The 20,209-nt window shown below is 40.7% G+C and overlaps 1 protein-coding gene across 1 annotated transcript in view; it reads left to right on the top strand.

The window, feature by feature from the left end:
* TEDC1 (tubulin epsilon and delta complex 1) overlaps positions 1-20,209 on the top strand; it is a 78,058-nt gene that overhangs the window by 33,556 nt on the left and 24,293 nt on the right. Inside the window, exons 6-7 of the mRNA XM_061451796.1 lie at positions 16,880-16,966; positions 19,909-20,121. Coding sequence (XP_061307780.1) covers positions 16,880-16,966; positions 19,909-20,121 — 300 coding nt within the window. The remainder of the gene's footprint in view (positions 1-16,879; positions 16,967-19,908; positions 20,122-20,209) is intronic.

The raw sequence follows: 20,209 nt of genomic DNA, 5'->3' as shown, positions 1-20,209 counted from the left end.
AACAGCCTACTCCTTTGTTTTCTTCTGCCTCTTCATATACTGCTTTATATGTGGAACTCAGTCTCACAGGTTCTGTGATTAGCAGAGATTAAAAATTGTAGTCCGAACTCGGGTCATTGGTACAGTGCTGGCAGTGCAGGATTAACATTAAAATTGTAATGAGTAAAGGTGACACCTTTAAATGCCAGTAGATCAATTTACTGAGTGTGACAGGAAATAAATAATGCAGCTGTCTGCCAGATGGACATGCAAAGAAATTTATAGAACTTGTATGTCAATATCTAATAATTTTGTATTGGAATTTTTTGGGGAAAAAAAATTGACCATTAACACATTTTAAAGGAAATGTATTTAGCTTAAGGAACTAAGGTCCTTGGTAATAAGTAAATAGGAGCAAGCAAATTGTCTGCCTTTGCATATATAATGTGTGGTCAATTCCATGCCCATAAAAAATTCAGGTAAGCTTTAGCTCTCCAAGTAGCAGGGATTGGGTAGGATGGAATAGGATGGTACAGGCATAGCACTGCTCTGCCTTCTGGGCTGTTCATGTGTCATGGAAGGAAGCCAATGTACGTGTCTTGCTTCCTTCAGTCAGATGGAACTCCATAATTTCTTATTGTGACGTTCAAGGGGTAAAGGATCAAGTTGTAAGATAAGCTGATTCTGGACCCTAAATCTTGTGCCAGTTTCCATTTAAAACATGTGTCCAGATGGCTGTTAGAGATGGGTGACACAACAGGTTTATTCCCTGTGAGTAATAGCCCATGGTTTTAATTCATGCAGAGCACTAAAGAGCTTTGTTCTTTTCAGAACATGTTCATTCAGATTGGGAGCTGATAGGCTTTGAGTTTTCAGAAATATTGAACATGCATTTTCTAGTTACTTTGCATGAAATTTGAGTCTTTACTTTGCATCATATGCCTGCACATATGGGCTTGTGCACTTCTTGCATAACGTCTTCCTGATCTGTTGAAGTATTTTATCTGCATAGGCATGTTAAATGGTAAGATCAACCAGTATATTCAGGGCACAAACATCATGTGAGAGTTTTTGGTCCATTTCCATTCTAGTGACAGCACCACCTCCTAGAATGTCTGTGAAGGCAGAGCAGCAAAAGTGAAGCCTGTTATCTAATACAAGTTATTCAGCCGGTTACTGAATAATTGCAATGCTATTGCATTATCTCCAGAAATGGATTCTAAGTTGCTGACCGTCCTGGGTGAAAATGGAGTACCTATGGCAGAATAATTCTAGCTGCTGTGTTTCAGGGGATATTTGGTGTCCTTTTCCTGGTTGTTTGGTACTTCATGGAATGTTCCTGGTGGTGACAGGCACTGCAGTCAGCCGCTAAATGAAAATAAACAGTTAAAATCCTGCTGCTAAGCTTGACACTGTGTCACTTTATTGATTGACACAGACCTGTGCTAGCCTGTAGTATTTCTGGAATCAACCCTCTTATGGTCTTGTATGGTGGGGGTGAAGGGTATGTAACCTTCTTTGAATTTCAAAGAGCCTGCTAGGGGACCATTGATATTTTATGATGTCCTTTCATCTGTTGTACAAAAAGCAATTGAACCAACACGATTCTCAGTGTAGATACCAACAGAAAAAGTCTCATTCATGCTATAGTGTGTGATGCTGTTGTGTAGAAGATGAATTCAGGAAGCAAAGGCTTGCACTGCATGCAAATTCCACAAAAAAAAAATCATCTTTTCTGAAAGAATGACCTTGAGCTTCAAGGACAAACTGCCTTCATTGATATAAATTGGCCTAGGTTCATTATCTTCTGCGCTGCTCTGGCAACTAATTCTGTTTGATCTGGCACTCCGCTTTTTATATGTTCATTGCTTCATTTCCTTGGTTAAAGCCACGGTTTTGCCATTTCTGTCATGGAACAGGATCAGCATTTCGTGTTGTAACTACAGTTCTAATTAAGGGAAGCTTTGCCAGTTTGTCATTGTCTTTCAGTTTCTTGGAAGGAAAAAAAATACTTGAAATTTTTCAAGTGGACCCTGCCTAAAAAATACTACAGCATAAAATTCAAGAGTAATTGCGTCAGGGCGTGTGAGGATTTGTGAAAATGTGGGGGGGTTTGTTTCGTTTTGTTTTTTCTGCGCATCTTCTGTCTGAAATTCCTCTGTGGTGAGTCTTGACTCCACAGAAATCTTCATGCAGATTCATTTTACTGAGTGTTATGCCAGGCTCTGTGTGAGCTGTGACACCATTCTCAGAGCAGTAGGGCAGAAGAGACAGCCAAGCCCCAAGAGGACTGGAACACAAGGAGGTTTTTAGACTTACTCTATGCACTGCTAGAACAAGCTTAGTTTGAAGCTGTAGTGACTCCTGACCACTTAATGAATCTGCTTACAGGGCTTCAGATGACCAGAATATTTGGATTCTGGCATTGTTAAATTTTCAGAACAGCAGGTAAGCTGATAGATTTTGTAGCAACAAGATTTGTTTTTCTTTTACAGAACTTTTTTAAGGCATGGGTTTTTCTAACCCAATGCATAAAAATTGTTACCCATTTTAAGCAAGTTTATTTTTCATTGATGATTGCTGCTGAGTACATCTTAAGTATTTTAATGATGAAATTAGAAGAAGTTCTAGAACTGCTGCCCTTTAATGAATTTCGGCGTTCACCAATGAATTGTATGTTAGGCCCATGGACACATATGTTTTGAAAAGGTCAATTATGACATGTTTTTTGAATTTGCATCATTATGCTTGCCACGGTACTGAATAAAAATAGCAAATGCATTGCCCTTTTAAAGTATTCAACTTTTCCTCTGTTCCTGTCTTTAATTTGCTTTTACTAAGCCATTCTAATATTATTCATTGAAGAACATGGGAAACGTGACTGTGTTATAGGAGCTGCAGGCTGGGAGCAGAAGTGGGGCTCTAGACAGGCAGTGGCAAGGGATAGAATGGACAGTGGTGGGCCTCTTTGCTCTGGCTTGTGTTCAGTGAAGTCAGAAGCTGGAAGAGATCCCTGGGTAGGAGGCCTGCGTGAGGGCATTGGGGGAAGCAAGGTGGCTCTGATGATGTGAAAGAATTCAGACTATCTGGGTGAAAAGAGACTTGAGTGAGGCATTAAAGAGAGGCTGTGGCAGAACAGGCTGAATATTGGCAGGGACGTCAAGACCAGAGAGGAGAATTAGGATAGGGAGCTGAGAACAGGGAAAATGAGTCTGTCTAAAGACTTAAAGCACTGTCTTGCTCCTTGTGGGATTCTGAGAAATTTCCTACTTGCAGGAAAACATCCCCTTTCAGCGATGGTCCAGGTGGACAACCTGCTACTGCTGCTAGTTTGTCTGTTGACCCAAGAGTCTGAAGCATATCTAGTACCTCTAGAGATTATGGTTCTGCAGGCACCTGGGCATCTCTGATGCTGCAGGAAGAATTTCAGAAGTATCTTTCTAAAAACACCAAAGATATTAATTGTCTACATTGGAGTACGGTGTTGCAGTGCAATGCATATTTATTAGGGTACTTTATCCCAGAACCATTATATCAGATGGAGAGCAGAGTGCCTTGTTTCTGAGTCAGAGCCGTGGTGAAGAAAATGGTTGAGGAAGGTGAAGAAGTAGTTGTATTAGTGGGCAAATTGTTGGAAGAGGAGGAAACCTTAATAGCTGAGATAGCAGAGCTTTGTCCTGGAGAGCTGCAGTCTCCTGTGCCTTTCAGTTCTCACATTAAATAATGCAAGTTACTTCGGCTAGGCGTTCCATGGTGGGCTGCCAATGGGATGTTCATGTTCTTTGTGAACAATCTGATGCTCAGAGATTTGATTTCTGGAAATGTTGAGTATTCCCAGCTGGTGCTGAACTTGGTGGGACCTGTGCTTGAATCTCCTACAGAGTTTGAGCATGCAGGCAGCATCACTTAGTAATGTCAGATTTAACCGCAGATAGTATAATAGGTCCTTCAGCACATTGCTCTGCGGAAGCATTAGGCTGGATCCTAGAGTCAGTAGAGTTGTGTGTGTTAATGCAGCCTGGGCCAGCTGCCTGGTGTCTTCCACTCAAGGTGCTCAGCTGAAGGAGCTACATTGGCTCAGGAACTAACTCAGTGAAAACTACATAAAGCATTTCTGCAAGCTGTTGAGTTGTGCTGTCTTCTGGGTGTATTCATGAAGTGCTTTATGGTAATTTTAAAATTCTCTGAAAATCAGGTCTCGGAATTCCCAGTTAATGCAACCACAAGAAATGGAAGCATTTCACTTTCATCTCTCTGCTTTCATTTCCCATTTGTAAAATGACAATAATATTATCATTTCGTCTCACATGGGTCATTAGGAAAGAGAACTTGTTTATGTGGAAGATAAAAATTCTGTCTTCCGAATGAGGTTTGGGTGATGTATGGCAAATAAGTCCGTGGCTTTCCTCTGAAGAATAGACAGAATAATATACAATTTATAAGGAAAAGGAATAGCTTGTGGGGTGAGCACCAGCCATTCCGTGCCCTGGGTGAGACAGATTTTGGAGCGAAATATTTTGGTCATATAATTCTAGACCTTATACACACGGGATGGTCAAATTAGTGTTGTTTAGACAGCTTCAATTGTGGCACTTTTAAACTTTGAATGCTTAAGTTTCTAACCTTAGCAGTTCTCTTCCCGGATTGTGTATTAAAAGTGTAAAACATACTTACTGCTATGAGCTCTGAATAACACTGCCCATCAAAGCCGATGCTTCCCCCCTAGCCCGTTAAATTACTTCATGTATTGTGGTGTTGTTGCAGCCACAGTTACTTTAGATGTTTTACATGCATCATAGTCAGATTGGTGAGAACTAACATGGGAGCTGACATTAATATTGCAGAGAAGAGCAGATCTGATAACATACTGAATTATACATGGGGCTCCAGCACCTAAATGCGGGAGGCCTGCAGGCTCACAAGAAAGCTCGAGGGAGCTGAGTGATCCAGAATACTCGATTTTTAATGGTGGTTGTTCAAACAAGAAAGAGTGGAGGCTTGTAAGAACGGATTTAATATGAAGGGCACCTGCAGGCTCAAACAGAATATAGCCTCTGTGCTGCTATATGATGAGCAGGGTCAGGAGAGCATCTGTGGTACTTGGCTGGTCTGAGCTGGCTGTTTGACCCTGCCTGAGGGTCCTGCCGTGTCCTAGACGACTGCTTTCCCCTTGGTGCCCTGATATTGGTAAGCTGAACAACGGAGCAAGAGTTGGCTTTAAATCCCCATGGGTTATGCTCGTTGAAAGATTTATTCTTTGTCTCTGGTTAATCTCTGGTTTGGTCTTCTGATAGTGCAATGCCGGGAGCAGTGCCTTCCATGGTACTGTGCACAGTGAAGTCTGCTACACTGGGGTAGGTAGAGGTTCAGAGCCTGCAGGGAGGATGAGCTATACTGGGAAACCTGCAGTTTCCTTGTGTGTGAGGATGCTTCAATACATTAAAGAGTTTTTGTTCTCTTTGTGGCACTGCCTAGATCACCTTTAAAATCCAGTAGTAATTGGATTATTGTTGATTTTTTGGGGGAGAAGGCTCTTGCTTTGAAGCTTGGTATGTTGAAGATTATTGAAAATGGAAAAAGCTGTTGTATTTTTCTCTTCCAGCTGTGTACATGGGAACCCCTCCTCACAATTACTGGAGTAGCAGTGGATACTGTCTTGCAAATGGAGTGATTTGGTTGTTATTATGTATTGCCTGTAGAGTAGGAGACTGGCTACTTGAGGAAACGTTTTAAAAATGAAATCAAAAACTTCTCAGTGATTCAGGTATCATTTTTTCTTCTCACATTTCATTGCAAGGAAAGAATTAGCACTAAGAAAGCAAAGAAACTGTCAGTGACAGCATGTGCTGCCCACCCATGCTGCATGGCAGGAACAAAGAATTTAATTCCTGCATTTTTTTAATGATTCACTCTACAGAAGGAGTTGTTCAACTGCCATGTCATTTTCTTTCTGAAATACCACAGCAATTGGTTTTCAGTTCATTTGCTGACATTTATCGTATAAAACATGGTTTGCTATAGTAGCTATTGAAACCTCTTGGAAATGGTAGATCAGGTACTTATTTGCAAAAATGGGGCAGAGCATATGCAAACCTTGTAATCTGTGTAAAATCAGGAAGAATTAGAGGTCAAATGGTTTCAAAGCTGCTTTTAGATAGTGTCTACTTGTAGCTGAGTTTCTGATCCTTAAGAAAATGAAAGGGCCTGGCCAGCTGTGCACTGTAGAAGCAAGAGCAATCAAATTGTGCAAGATAATATATATTGTTATTTCTAAGGCAGATTCAAGTCAGTTTTAGAAGGGATGGCTTTGAAAAATAGTTAAATAGAAATGATTTACCTTCGTATGCTTTGTATGGTTTCACAAAGCAGTCTCCCTGTTGGGGCAGGCACTGCACCAGTTGTCTTGGGAACAGAATTCCTCTCCTTACTTCCCTGGTCATCCCTATTGTGCTGCTGTTGCAGGTTTTCCTCCCTTCTGATAGCAGTGGGGTTTGGCTTCCAGATCCTGCTGGGAAGATGTACAGGGACTGTCCAGAGCCAAGAAGCAGTTGGAGGGTCAGGGTGGGTGTTTGGAGTTGATGACAGGAGAAAGTATGAATTACCATCTATGGGAGGTTGGAGAGGTTAGAAACATATGGAATGACTTATCCTCATGCTGCAGAGAGAAAGAAGCCTTTCTCTGCAGGAGTTAAACTGTTTTAAATCTCAAAGAATAAATATGATCAAAACAATCTCCTCTGTTTCTCCTTCCCTGCGACTGTCTGTGGTGTCAGACGGTTTTCTGCTCATCTGATGCCTGCTGTTACCAGCTGGTTCAGTTCCACCTGCTCTGGGACAGACACTTTCCACTCCGCAGTCCCCTCAGCTCCTGCTTGTGGTTCCCTTTCAAAGCAGTGTGGAGTATTCCATCCAAGAAGGAGGCAAAGACATGTCATTCAAGCAGTTTGAGAAAGACAAGGACAGAGAATGTGCCTGTGTTTACATAACACTAAGGGAAAATCCTTATAGCCAAACTGGTTAGAGATGGGTTGGATAAATGAGCTGTAATGTGAGTAGAAAATTGTTTGGGCCACTGGACTCAAATTGGTGCCTGATCATTAGTGGTGTCTGAGATCAGCTTCTGGGCCAGTACTGTTTAACATCTTATTTGTGGTTTGCATGATGGGATGGAGCACACCACCAGCAAGTGTGTGAACAATACCAAATTGAATACACTTGAGGGCAGTGCTGCCACTCAGGGGGACCAGGAGGGGCTGAAGAAATGAACTGAGATGAGCCTCAGGAAGCTTAATAAAGGCTACTGCAAAGGCCTGCATCAGGCTGGAAGGTGACTGCTTAATAAGTAGCTTTGCAAAAAAAACCCAAACAAACCAAAACAAATACGTGGGAGTCCAGGATGACAGCAAATTGTGCAGGAGTCAGCAGTTTGCCCAAGCAGCAAAGGCTGACTGCACTCTGGGCCCTGCTAACAGAAACACAGCTGTCAGAGCAAAGGGAGGGAATCCTGTCCCTCTGTCTAGTGCTCATGATACTGAGTGCAAGGTGTCTGGTTTGGGCCCTCCAATGCAAAGACAGTGTCATGCAGGAGCAAGTCCAGGAAGGCCACTGATGTGGTTGGGGCTGGAGCACACTCCAGGCTCTTCTCAGAGGTGCACTGAGACAGGAGGAGGGTGACAGGCAGAGGCTGGAACATGAGAAATTATGGCCAAATACAAGGGGGGAAAAATTGCCATGAGGGTGGTCAAAACGTGGAACTAGATACTGGAGAAAGAGTGACATCTCTGTTGTTGATGTTCAGGACTTGCTGGACAGAACCCTGAGCGCTTTGCTTTCAGAAGGAGATTGGATTAGAGACCTCTAGCGGTCCCTTACCACCTATGTGGTTCTCTCGTCGGCTGATGGTAATTAGTATGAGAGCATCTTCAGATGACAAGTACTTGCTTGTCATGCAGTCATGAATCATGTAGTTGTTGAACTCTGTACCTGATTTCACTTCCGAGTCCCCCTTCTTGGGATGGATGCTTTATTTTGTTTTTCCAGACAGTTTTAGTGCTAAAGTATTTCTTTAGATAGTTTTTAAGCAAGGTGGTCTCTAGCTGCAATTAGTGTCCTTTTGGAAGAACTAGCAGCACTATATAGCTACGCTAAAGCAAATCGTTCTCCCTCATGGCATTATTACCTTCACCTGAAAATTTCCCTAGGCTGCAATTTGTCATTAATATTGCCTTCAGTTAAACCTAGCCATACAAAAAAAAAGGGGAGTTAACAGAGCTGCAATTCTGGAGTTGCCATCACCATTTTTGGGGGGTGAGTTATTACTTAGCACATTTTATTGACCAAGCACGTAGAGTTCTTGGTCCTTGAAAAAATGATGCAGTGGTTCATCATGGACTCCATAAATTGTTGGACTATGTAGCAGCAATATCTTACTTAGTCTCCTACACCGTAAGAAAGGAAGCTATTTCTGAAACACAGTGGATATATATGGCACTATATGGCTTGCCTGATATGAACACTTGGTTGTGGTTGCCAGTGACAGAAAAACTGATAGGATGATACTGAGTTTCACTGCTGCTTTTGTGCTTTTGCTTGTTTTATGCCATACTTAACATAATTTGAATGCTGTGACAACGACAGTGACATACTATAATATAATTCCACCTGAGACAATGCAGCTGGAATTAATAAGTTGTAGAGACAAGGCTGAGGTGCTTTGTCATCAGTTGGCACTGGATAACCTTTTTTTGTGGAAGTGCTAACAAACCCAGTGGTGGGAGCAAGCTGCCACAGCTCAGGTGATGCTCTGGGCCAACAGAGGGAGGCTGGGCAGGCTCTGTGGTCCCTTACAGTGCTATAGAAAAAGTTGTACCAGCATCATATCTGATGTGTGCGAGCTGAATGATAAAATTCCCATTTATCAGCTGAGGCTGATGTGCAGGGGCATGCGTGGTGTGCGAGGTGTCTTGTTTCCACATTCATGTTGAAATACCCTGGTCATGTTGCCTCTTAACTTTCCTTGGTAGGAGACTTCAGAGTGAGAGTTGCTTACTTGCTGCCATTCTCTTGTGCTGGAGTCTGAAAGGGTTTCAGTGGTGCAACCTAGTGGATCTTAACTGGGAAATTAGGTCCTGAGGGAACAAATTAAATCTCAGGGAAAAAATGTTAAGGTGAGGAGCTTTAAAACTCATAACCCATCTCTTCAGTTGTGCCTTGAAGCTGACAGTAGCCAATAGAGAGTGCAGAGCATCTTTGCGTTTGGAGTCTTTACTGTTGTTTTCATCTAAAAGAGAAATCAGTTACCCATTTTGATTGGAAAAGAGACTTTAGGCTTGTCAGTCTAGTGCCAAAATACGTCTGTTGGTGAAGGCTGTGACGATCTTGTGATCCCTCACTGCAACCTCTGTTGTCCTGCATTCTCAACTGCATCAAAAAGACACACCCATTCAGAAAGTCAAGCAAAACAGGACTGTTTCATTCTCTAGCCTCATGCTAGTTAAAGAAGCAAACTAGAGTTAAATTCATATGGTCACATATTCATATGGTCACAACTGAACTGTTGCTGGAAAGCTGAGCTAAACTCTTGTTTTTCAGAGGTGAGAATGCAGCTCAGATAGGGAGAAGACAGGTAAAGCTTTTTTTTATAGCCTCGTAAAATTAAACTTTGTGTGCAGTTTGCCCATAATGTTAGCTCTATTGGCAGGTAGTTTTTCTTTTTTTAAATAGCCAAGGAAATAGAGTTATACAATCAACTGTTACTCATGTTTTGCAGGTGGTTTCGGATTTGTGCTTCTTTTAAAATATGTTTGTTGCTGATTTAAAGGACTGTGTTAAGAGCCTAGTGAGAGAAATTAATTGACACAAGGGAGACTGTAGCAGACTTTAAATTAGTAGTTTCTCTAGTCAATAATGCATATTTAAAAATGTGTGAAATACCTGCATGCATGGTAGGCTATGATGGCTTGTCAAAGAAGAGCTAGATTGGGAGAAAATATTCATATCAAGTTGGCAAGCTTAGACTAATCCCATATCGAATAACTTCTTAAACTCATTGTTTCACTAGAATGAAATCTCTGATAATTATATGTGCTGTTGGGTCTCACAATGGTGGAAGCCATTCTTCTTCATGTTTCTTTTTCTGTCTTTGGGTGAGAGCTAAATTTTATTTAACATTTATAATTGTTAGTGCTCAGAGGTTGGGTTTCTGTTGCTGTGGAATGCTGTACAAGCCAGTCCTAGCCATTATGTCCATCTGATGGTGCCCTGGGAGTGCAGGTGAAGCCATGCAGCTCTGTCCTTGACAAGCTGTCCCTTAAAACAGAACTGGGAAGCCCTGTATGTCACTACTTATCCAGCCCCAGGTTAAGGATCACCTAGTCCTTACAGGCCAGTGGGCAAAGAAGGTGGCAGGGAGCTGGCAGGCATATATGGGAAGGTCTGCATTAGAAGATAGTTGCCATATGCCTCTGAGCCCCTGTTCTTGCACAGAGCAGACATTGAGGGAAAAGGAAGCTTGGGAGGCTTATGTGTGGTGGCTGGGACTGGCAGCCTGTTGGTCTACTCAGTTGAGAACAGGTGAACCCATACCCTTAACAGGAGTTTTAAGACATCCAGTGTACAACTGGTGCTACATAACAGTATATTTTGAAGAGAAAGTACTAAATCTGAAGGGAAGAAAAAAGGCCAACCCCTTGGCTTAGTAGGTGTTTGCAATACAGGCTTTTCTTTGGCTTGGTGTAAGGGTACTGTTTTTGTCTCTCTTCACTGACAAATGCCGAATCAGAATGTCAAGAAAGCGCGCAGTAGGTGGATCTAATAAGCTGGTGGCAAGGATGGATGGGATAATAAAGCGGACAGGGTAAAACCTAAAGGGTTACTTCCCCTGCTGAAATTAGTAGTCATAGCACACACCCAAAGAAAAGGAAATGCTCTTCATATGACTATCACTTCTTCATGATGTAGTACCATCCAGTGTGTAAACACACGAAAACCAGGATATTAGTACTGTTCAGAAATATAGCATCAATTCTGAATTTAGATAAGTTTAAAAAGCAAATCAGGAATTGCTTGTTCCTCTTGATTTCTATGTGTGTTTTTGTGGTCTTTTCAAAATATAGGAAAATGGGCAAGTGTGGAGGGTGGGGGGAGAAGAGGAAAAAACCTGAGTATGGATAATACTTTGTTCTGTGTACGGAAACTGTGTGAATAAAGGCAGATGAATAATGGTCTTCTTTGGACATCAGCTACATGGAGGTTCTGGTTGGCGGTACAGTATGAACAGCTGTCAGGCAGTACTGTGATACGATTTGGTGCTTTACTTTGAAATCCTCTGGCTGGGATTCCTCTGAAGTAAATTGTGATTTTTATTTTGTTACCTATTGGATGTGCATAATTGAGCATATATTCAGCTAAAGGTACTTAGTACTTCCTGAAAATTTGTCTCTTTAGGTATGCCAAGTTAGGCACCCAAAATTGGTGGTACCTTTGGGGAAGAAAATGTGTACCTTTTCCATTCTCATACATCTTGATCTTGGCTGTTAAAGTATGAACTTGCACTTCAGTCTTCTTTTTTCTGATCTTTTTTGCCTGTTCTAATGTGTGCCATTTCTATAGGAAAAATGCAAAGTGGTCCATTCATTGACCTGTTGTTTGGCAAGTGAATGTCATTGTTAGTACATCCCAGTTCATTGCTTATCAATGTGAAAGCTGTGGTACAATTTTTATGTGCCAAATGCCTCATTTTGTTTGCTTTTAATTCCATTTTCTTCCAGTTTCATTTTAAACAGCTGTTTTCTAAATCCCTTCACAAATAGTACTTATGTTTTATAATGATGATTTTTGTCACTTAAGTTTTTAACTGGTGGTTTTATTCCCTGTTCTCAGCAATGTAAAACTGAGACAGCTGAACTGAAGTTAAAGCTGCAGTGGTATAAAACTGGTGTTGGCAAGTGGAAAAGTTACAGATTTTGTTTTAGGTGTTTGGAGGTTTTGCACACATCCAAGCATTTGGAATTACACTCCTTCACCCAAAGCTGATGTGGTTTGTATTTTATGTATTTTGTCTTCAGCAAAAGATCCAAATCATGTTTTCCCTTACAGTTTGTAGCACAAAAAACACCACCAACAATACCAAACCAAACCAAACCCCAAGCCCCCCAAAACCCAAAGCATTACAATTCCAGAAAAGATGATGTTCACTGAACACAGAAATACCTGCTTCTGGAGCTACAGAGGACCTTCCCTCATCCCTGCTAGTGTTTCAGTGAAAGTCCCTATGGGGTCCATAGCTTGTGGGAGAAGTTCTCATGCACTTTTGTCATCAAGGAGCCTTTCTGATCCACCTGCCTTGTGATGGTTGGGTGGCAGCATATTTCTCCTGCTGTGTCTCAACCCTCAGTGATATTTCACGGGCAGAGAAATTACTTTAGTTCTTTATTTGCCTTGTGGCTAGAGGCTGCTTATTGGTCTATTGGGTTTTGCTCTTCAGCTGCTTGTACTTCACACTACTCCAGTGTGACTTTCTAGTTTTCAGGCCTATTTATTTTTGCTTCAGGCTTCAAGAGGTATATGGGAATGTCTTAAACTAGCTTTGCTTCTGAATAAATCACAATGTGGAACTGAATCTTGGCGCACTGAGCATGTCCACCTACAGTGTTACTTTTTTGTCCCAGCCTGAGATGTCTATGATACCAAGATTTCCTTTGCTTTTTTTTTGTGATGGGGTCTCAAAACTTTTCTCTGCTAATGTGCAATTTGGGCAGTATGTGGCATTTGAAACAAAATGTCACCCACCTAACAGCCAGCCTGCCAAGAGGCTCTCATTTGTCAAGGAATGATGTTTTCTTTTTTATAAGGGAGCTGTGTATTGATAGTAGCTGTGTTGTAAATATTTTATTTCATCTGGTGCTTGGTTAGGTCTCTAAAGCCTTAATCCCAGTTATGGTTTACTTCTGATAATGTAAACTGTGTAACTTTTTCATGAGTGTTTACTCCTTTCTTTGCATTTTTTTGGTTGTTACATATTCAGAACTTGTATCCAGATTACCAGAATTTCAGTTGGGTAATTTCCTACCAAAGAAAGTATGAAATAGTCTTAATACTTTCCCCATATAAGATTTCACACTAAGCCACCCCTGTCTAAGCCTGTCTCAAGCCTTGAGAGTGAGGTTTGCGGTGATCTGGAGTCCAGTGCAAGTTTTCTATCTACAGTCATCCATGAATAGTTGATGAATCAGCAGTATTTTGTCTCTGAGCCAAGAAACATAATTTATTGCTGAAAGACTGTTTTTTGTCTTAACAGTAGGATGATTTTCTGAATATTTAGGCAGAGCAATTTTTGATTAAAAATACTTTTGCCAGTGATATGGTACTTGAATTATGATCTAGGGGCATCGGAGATTAAATACTCATTGCGGGGAGCTCTCTGGAACTGAGCTTATGAAAAGGATGCATTATGCTGCAAATTATTAAATATTGATTTCTGTAACAGTCTACAGGCATTAATGAATTTAGTAGTATGCTAGTAAATATGAAAAGGATTGCTGTCTCAACATAAAAAGTAATTAAAAATATGTTCAAATAATGATTTTGGTGTGCATTAGATTTGTGGGTATCATAGAGGACTCAACTTTGGCCTTTCGTTGAGTATCCAATATCATTTAGAAGATGTGGTCACCTAGGACTTTTGCAGCTGAAGTTCCCAAAGTTTTCTGAGGTCCATGAGCTGTGTTGGATGCTTGATATTTCGCTTTGGAGATCACAGCCACATGTCAGAGGAAGCAAAGCTTGTTCTTTAGAGTTCACATTCTTCTGCATCACTCTGAGGTTTTGTGGCAGCCTGCTCTGAGACAGCTCCGTTAAGCAGTTTAGCCTCTGTAGCAAGGCGGTTGCTTGCAAATTGTTTGCACCAGTGATGATTTCTTTACAATGGTTTAAAGAAGTTGTTACTGCAGAGTGTTTGCTCTCAGCATTCATTATGGAATTACTTCTCCACAGAGATTAGTGATTTGAATTTGTCATTACTTTTTATCTCAGTGTAAGTATTTTAGAGCAATAACTTCCTCCAGAAGAATGAAGGAGGGAAAGACAATGTTCATGCGTTATGTATAAGCATGACTTTTAGATATCTACGTGAGGCACATTTTTGACTTCCTGCTTCGCTTTGTTCATGACACAAAATTAATGCTTTTCTGCAAATATTAGTCACTAAATTTCATTAGGGGGCATGACAGTACTTGGGTCCTTAGGTCACTGAAAATGAGCAGGCAGCTTTAGTTGCAGTGTGCGAGTTCGTCTCACATTTTTAGATGTTTATGTAGCAGCAGGAGTGGAACTGCTTATCACATATAAAAGCATCTCTGGGTGAGCTGTTGTTCGTGTTAAATGAATGAGAAAAGCCCAGTATTTGGGGAAAATGCAGAGGTACAATTTGGGCTTTAGTTTCCACTATTGCAAACACAGCTAAAATACCGGCTGTGCTGTGACTGCAGTGAGTGACCTAAGAAAATGTACGCCATTAACCTCAAACTCACTGATCCAGATAGATGTTCATTTCGTAAGTGCAGGTAGTGAGAGCCTGTCACCCTAGGTCTTGTGGAGACTGACCTTGTGACCACATGAATGGCATGCAGGTATACAATCCGTTGCCCTGCCCCTGCCTTGAACATTTATTTGGTTTATGCTTTTGCTAAGGTATCTCAAGGATATTTGTAATACATAGTTTTTATTGTGTTCTGCTTTATTTTCTCTGCTGCAATAACATCAGAGTCTTGCAAGGCCCATATAAAAGATGGCAGAGGATGTTGGTGTCCAGGAACAGTGCTTCAAGTCCTTCAACTAGGTTAAAAACTGGCCTCCTAGAATGAGTGGTATAGTCGCCCCATTGCTGATTTATGGCTGAAGCAATTTAGCACACACTTGATGTCCTGATATTTCGGAGGGTGGTAATACTTTAGTGAAAGATGAGGATGCCACCAGTAGGTGAGTCAAATGAATCCTTTCAAATGAGCTGTTCAAGTTTTGTGTAATCGAAGGAACAGCGGGGTGGGGGGGTGGGGGTGGAGAAAAAAAGAAAAAGAGGAAAAATTGCAAAATATCCTGAAAGGCTTGAGGTTAGGAGCCTGCTCAGAAAGCTTTGATTGCTGTAAGGTTAGTTAACTGCAACAGATCATTTACAGGTTTGGTGAAGTTTCAGAATCATCTCCTTTCAGTGGGTATGAAAGCAAGTGACATATGGCTTTTTTAATATTCAGGAGCTTTTCTAGTGAGACTAAAACTAAAGGTGATGACTACGCTTTTACGAAGATTTTTTTGTTTGTTTTTGAAGGCTTAAAATGTAAAAGCTCCCCGTTGCAACCTTCAGCCCTTTTCAGCTGTCACAAGACACGTTCATACTGCAGTCACACAGAGCTCATGACCACATTACAAAGCTACTTTAAAATCAAGTAACTTAGCTGTTGCCTGAATATTTAATTAACCTTTTGGCTGGGTTTTATTGCCAGGATCAGATCCCATAATGTAAGCTGTTTGTGCTGTAGATATACCTATGTAAAAGAAAGGAGACAGAAACCCTTTCTTCCACTTTTCATATACCAGCTGAATTTGAAACTAGCAGAGTCATTAAGCATAATGCCAAGTGTTAGTTCTGTGAACAAATGTGTAATAATTGTATTTTGGTTCCAGCAGTGTTTTAGAGCAAACTGATCATAATTTCCAGCAGTTAGTCTTGCGAAGTGCATTCCCTTCTTGGATTTCTTTATCTTAAAATTATATCTGCAGAATAAAAGTGCAAAGTCAACTCATGCTTTGCAGTTACTTGAATTCCCTGTTATGTAGTAAGAACTAAACCCAACAAAGCTAGCAGAAGATAGTTGTCTGTATGAGGTGGGTTTAACCGGTATTGATCTGGTCCTTACCATTCTCCTTGAAACTATATACTGTTATTTGTCATCTTAAAAAGTTGCCTGTGGTGTCAGATTGGTGTTAAAATTCTTCATTTCAAATATATGGCCAGTACTGAAATTGTTAAAGTTGGTAAGCTCTTGATTTATACCTAATTTGTTCATCTGTCATTTTCCCCAAGAACTTTTGTTTTACTTATATGGAAATATTTAGTCTTGGGATGTCTCTTTCCTCATACATGTGTGCATACAAGCATGTTACGTATATGTTTATGAAAAAATTATAATTTGTACACCTAGAACATAACCTCTCTCCTTTATGTGCTCTTAGGTAAAGGGAGGGATTTCTCATGCAGCAGATCAGACAATTTATAGAACAGATAACATTTTTAAAGGGAGTTCTTTCATACTATTTTAGAGCATTGGAGATCATCTCAGTTTGAGTGATCTGAATAAGGCTGAAAAGTTTTTGGGGAAAGGCAGAGAGGATGGGGGATACTGGAGGTCTGAGATGTCTATAGGTAAGGGAGCAAAGCCAACTATGTAAGTTTTAGCTGAGAGAAGGCTGTACATGGCCTGGAAGAGAAGGTGTTCAGACTGTACAGCCTTGATATATGTGAGTGAGTGGATAGATGAAAAAATTCTGTTGGAGAAACATAGCTTATTTTGGTAGTCAGGAAGTGTAGATTTAAAGATGGCCACGCATCTAGGCCTTAATATATCAGTTATGGCTCTTTGATCCCTTAAAACAATACGGAAACTCACGTTTATGTATAGAAAAGCTGGTGGTGTTTGTACATTTGAGGTGAGTAACAAATCAGAGATGCTGGGAGAAGTGTTTAACATCATGTTTCTGCAGCTGGTTTTACAGGTTTATGTGAAGGAACATAATGTTTCCTGTATACCACTGACACTTTTTGTTCTTCAGACCGAATACACATTTCATTTAGTTCACAGGTGATCAATGTTACCTGATTTTCTTTCCTTTGTCTCCTTTTCTCTAGCTATTACAGCTTCTGGAGTCTGAAACCATGCAACTAGAAGCCTTTCTGGAGTGGAAGCAACTGGAACCAGTTTATTGGCAGTGGATGGTAATGAATCATACTGATTTTGATGGGTGCAGCTTTCTTGATTCTGTCATAGCTGACCACTTCCAAAGGCCCCTTTTCACAGAAATAAATGCTGCAAACCAACTGTTCAACAGCATATGAAAAAAAAGGAAAAAACTTTTGGTAAAGTAAGGCATGTTTCCTTAGTTTGCCTTCATTCGTCTGTTTTCTTCAATAAGACTCACTCAGCTAAGCTGAGGAATTGCAGACAGAGTGGCAGAATTTCATATAGTTAACACAAATGAAAATGTCTGATCTTCATCTCTTTAATGTTTTTTAAACACAGCAATCGTACGTTTTCTTAAAAGTAAATGGCTTTTCAGAAGAGGGCCTCTAAGCTTTATTGCAGACTTGAGAACAACTAAACTTGCAAGCAGCTAATATTGGAAACAGCTTCATTTTTCCTAGGCAAATGGTGTTGACATTGTCGATTTCACCTTGAACTGTGTTGAATGATCACAAGAAAATCAATAAGCCTTTCTTTGTGCTTCTGAAGATTTCTCAAGTGAGTGTAAACGGTACCATCCATCTCACTTTTCTCTATGACTTTTGCCCATTCACAGCTGCTGAAAATAATTCTTCAGAGCACCACATTAGCCATATGAGTTTACAAAATTTTGAGAATCAGTGAGCTGACTGTTAATTGCCCATATGCCTTGTTCTACACTAAAAGCAAGGCAAAGAAGAACGTAAAATTACATCACTGTCTTGAAGGGTAATTCCAATGCAAAGCCAATCAAATTGGCATTAGTTTTATCATGCTTTTTGCTTTACATGTCTGTCATTTATGGTTATTTGGAAAGCATCAATGCTAGCATAAGCCTGACTCCAAATAGGCAAAATGTAACAGCAAATGTTATGGCATTTCAGTGTATCCACCAAAATGTTTGTCTCTGACATGTTGAACAGTGTGGGGAGTATTGGGAATGTTAGTGTGCTTCCTGGAGTTAAGTCCTAAATAAATACTTGCAAAAAACCTAACCAGCACTTCTTTCTCAATAATTCAATAGGCTGAATTCTTTTCTTTTGTTTTGCTGATGATGGTGGTTATTCCTGGATGCTGTAGGACATAAGGGGATGAGATGTACTTTGACGATACGGTAGTTTTCTCTTTCCAGTTATCCCATGATTTACATTGCTGCTATGATGGCTGGGATGGTGGTCGCATGGCTACTGCCAGGTCTTTCTGATGGTTGTAGGCAGGAGCGTGACAGCAAGACATAACTACAGCAAATGTAGTGACTGCAGTAATGTTTCTTTAAAATTCTGTCATTCAGTGAATTTCAAATTAACAACAACAGCAACAAAAAAACAACACCAAGCAAACAACAAAAAACACAACAACAACAAAAGCCTTGTTTTATCCCATGCAGTTTGTTAGCCTGTGGGTGTCCAAAATATGTGTTGTCATGAGCTGGGCCTTTGGTCAACATCAGTTGCTGGGGTCAGTGCTCCTTCATGGCAGTTCACAGTTCTGATGCTCGCTAAGAAAGGAGGTTTTGTAGGATATCTTCTGCAATTCTTAGTTATCTAAAATTTTTTTTCTTGTATGAGCCAAAAAAACCTCTTGCTGTGCATGAAGCCAGAGTTTTTAACCTACCTGCAGAGAAGAGAGAGAAAGAGGGGGTGAGGGGAATAAAAATATTCCCATCCTCTTTATAGCAATCTTTTATATAAGTGAAGTCTGTTAGCATGTCACTGTGTTCCCAGTTCCTGTTTCTAGGCTAACAAAATTGGTTCTCTCAATGTCTCCTTGTAGGCCATTCAATCAAACTTTTGATGGCTGTTGCTGTTCTCATATGGGACTTTCCCTCCCATTTGTCTGTGTTTAACTTCAGGTGCCTCACCCCATATATCAGTGTTACAGTCAGAGCTCTTCTATCACAGAGACTTGTGTTTATACTATCTAAAATGGTGCTTGACTTTAACAGTGCAGCATTGGTGACTTCTGGTTTTCTGACGTCTCTTCCAGCGGTGTGGCTGCTGAGCCAGTAATTATGCATTTGGTTTTTCCTTGCCTGTGTGTAGATCATGCTGCTCAACTGCTGAATTTCTCCTCACTGGTTTCACATCACTCCTCCAATTTCTAAAGATCATTTTGAATGTAAATTATATCCTTAAAAGAGATTATGACCTCTCCTATTTAGTGTCTTCTTAATAACGATATGGAAATAGATATTTAATACTCTTTGAGTGAAGAGGCCTGGGTCCTTTAGTTATGCTGTGCTACCCTGGCTTGAAAACTGTGTTTCTGCATAATCTGTGCGCACAGTGTATACAGGTGCATGCATTTCAAGGACTCTGAAGTTATTTGGTGGTGGCTTTTTTAGTATTTCAAATAACAGTTGCTATCTCTGATGGCAGCTGCAAAATTAATTATAGAACCAGGTAGGTGCTCAGGGTCAAAGCAGAGCTGACAGAGCCTGGAGCAGGGATTTCTTGGCCTTCTTCAACTTGCAGTTTTACATGGGCACAGGTGATCTCGTGGGTGTTACAGCTCACTGTGCCACGTACCAGATGGGGCTGTCCTGAACAGTGTAAGCATATATCTCCTTACTGGTCATTCCGAAACACCATAGAAATGCATCCAACCTCAGAGTTTGAGGGGAAGGAGCATATGTAGAGCTTCCTCAATAATGATCTCTGTCCCATGAGTGTTACTCTTCACTGCACTAAAGCATGAAGTATCTCACAGTATTCAGTGCTTTCTAAAATAAGCTAGATTGGCAGCATAAGTTTTCTGCTAACTTAGAAATATATGTTAAAGTGAGCTGAGAGGTTATCTCTTAAAATAACTCTGAAATTGTAGAGCAATTGTATACTGAGATGACAGAGGTGAATTTCTACTTATGAATTACTGGGAAGATGGGGGACATACCATTTCTGCTTCTGATGAAGAGTAACTTTTATTCCTTTTCTTCTAGGAAACTGTGTTAGATAATATGGCTGAAGAGGGAAATATGTGTGAGTCCCAGGACACTCATGTAGAGGGAAGTGAGCTGCCAAAGGTGACCTCGTGCTGCCCCTGGGCTGACAGTCTGACTGGGCAAATTGACAGATTATCCAGAGACCTAATGACACTCCGTGACCAACTGCATAAGCTTGTAACTGACCGAAAGGCTGCGTGGTGTGAGAAGGTAAGGCTTTGGGTGGCCTTCTTGATCATTAGTGACTTTTTTAAGATCCTATATTATTCATCCTATATGGCTCGTCATAAGACAGCTT

The sequence above is a fragment of the Pezoporus flaviventris genome, unplaced genomic scaffold, assembly GCF_033815535.1.
Source record: "Pezoporus flaviventris isolate CSIRO_AGI_PZ_B2104156 unplaced genomic scaffold, CSIRO_AGI_Pfla_v1 ptg000013l, whole genome shotgun sequence".
Lineage (NCBI taxonomy): Eukaryota > Metazoa > Chordata > Aves > Psittaciformes > Psittacidae > Pezoporus > Pezoporus flaviventris.
This window is presented reverse-complemented; position numbering and strand designations above follow the sequence as displayed.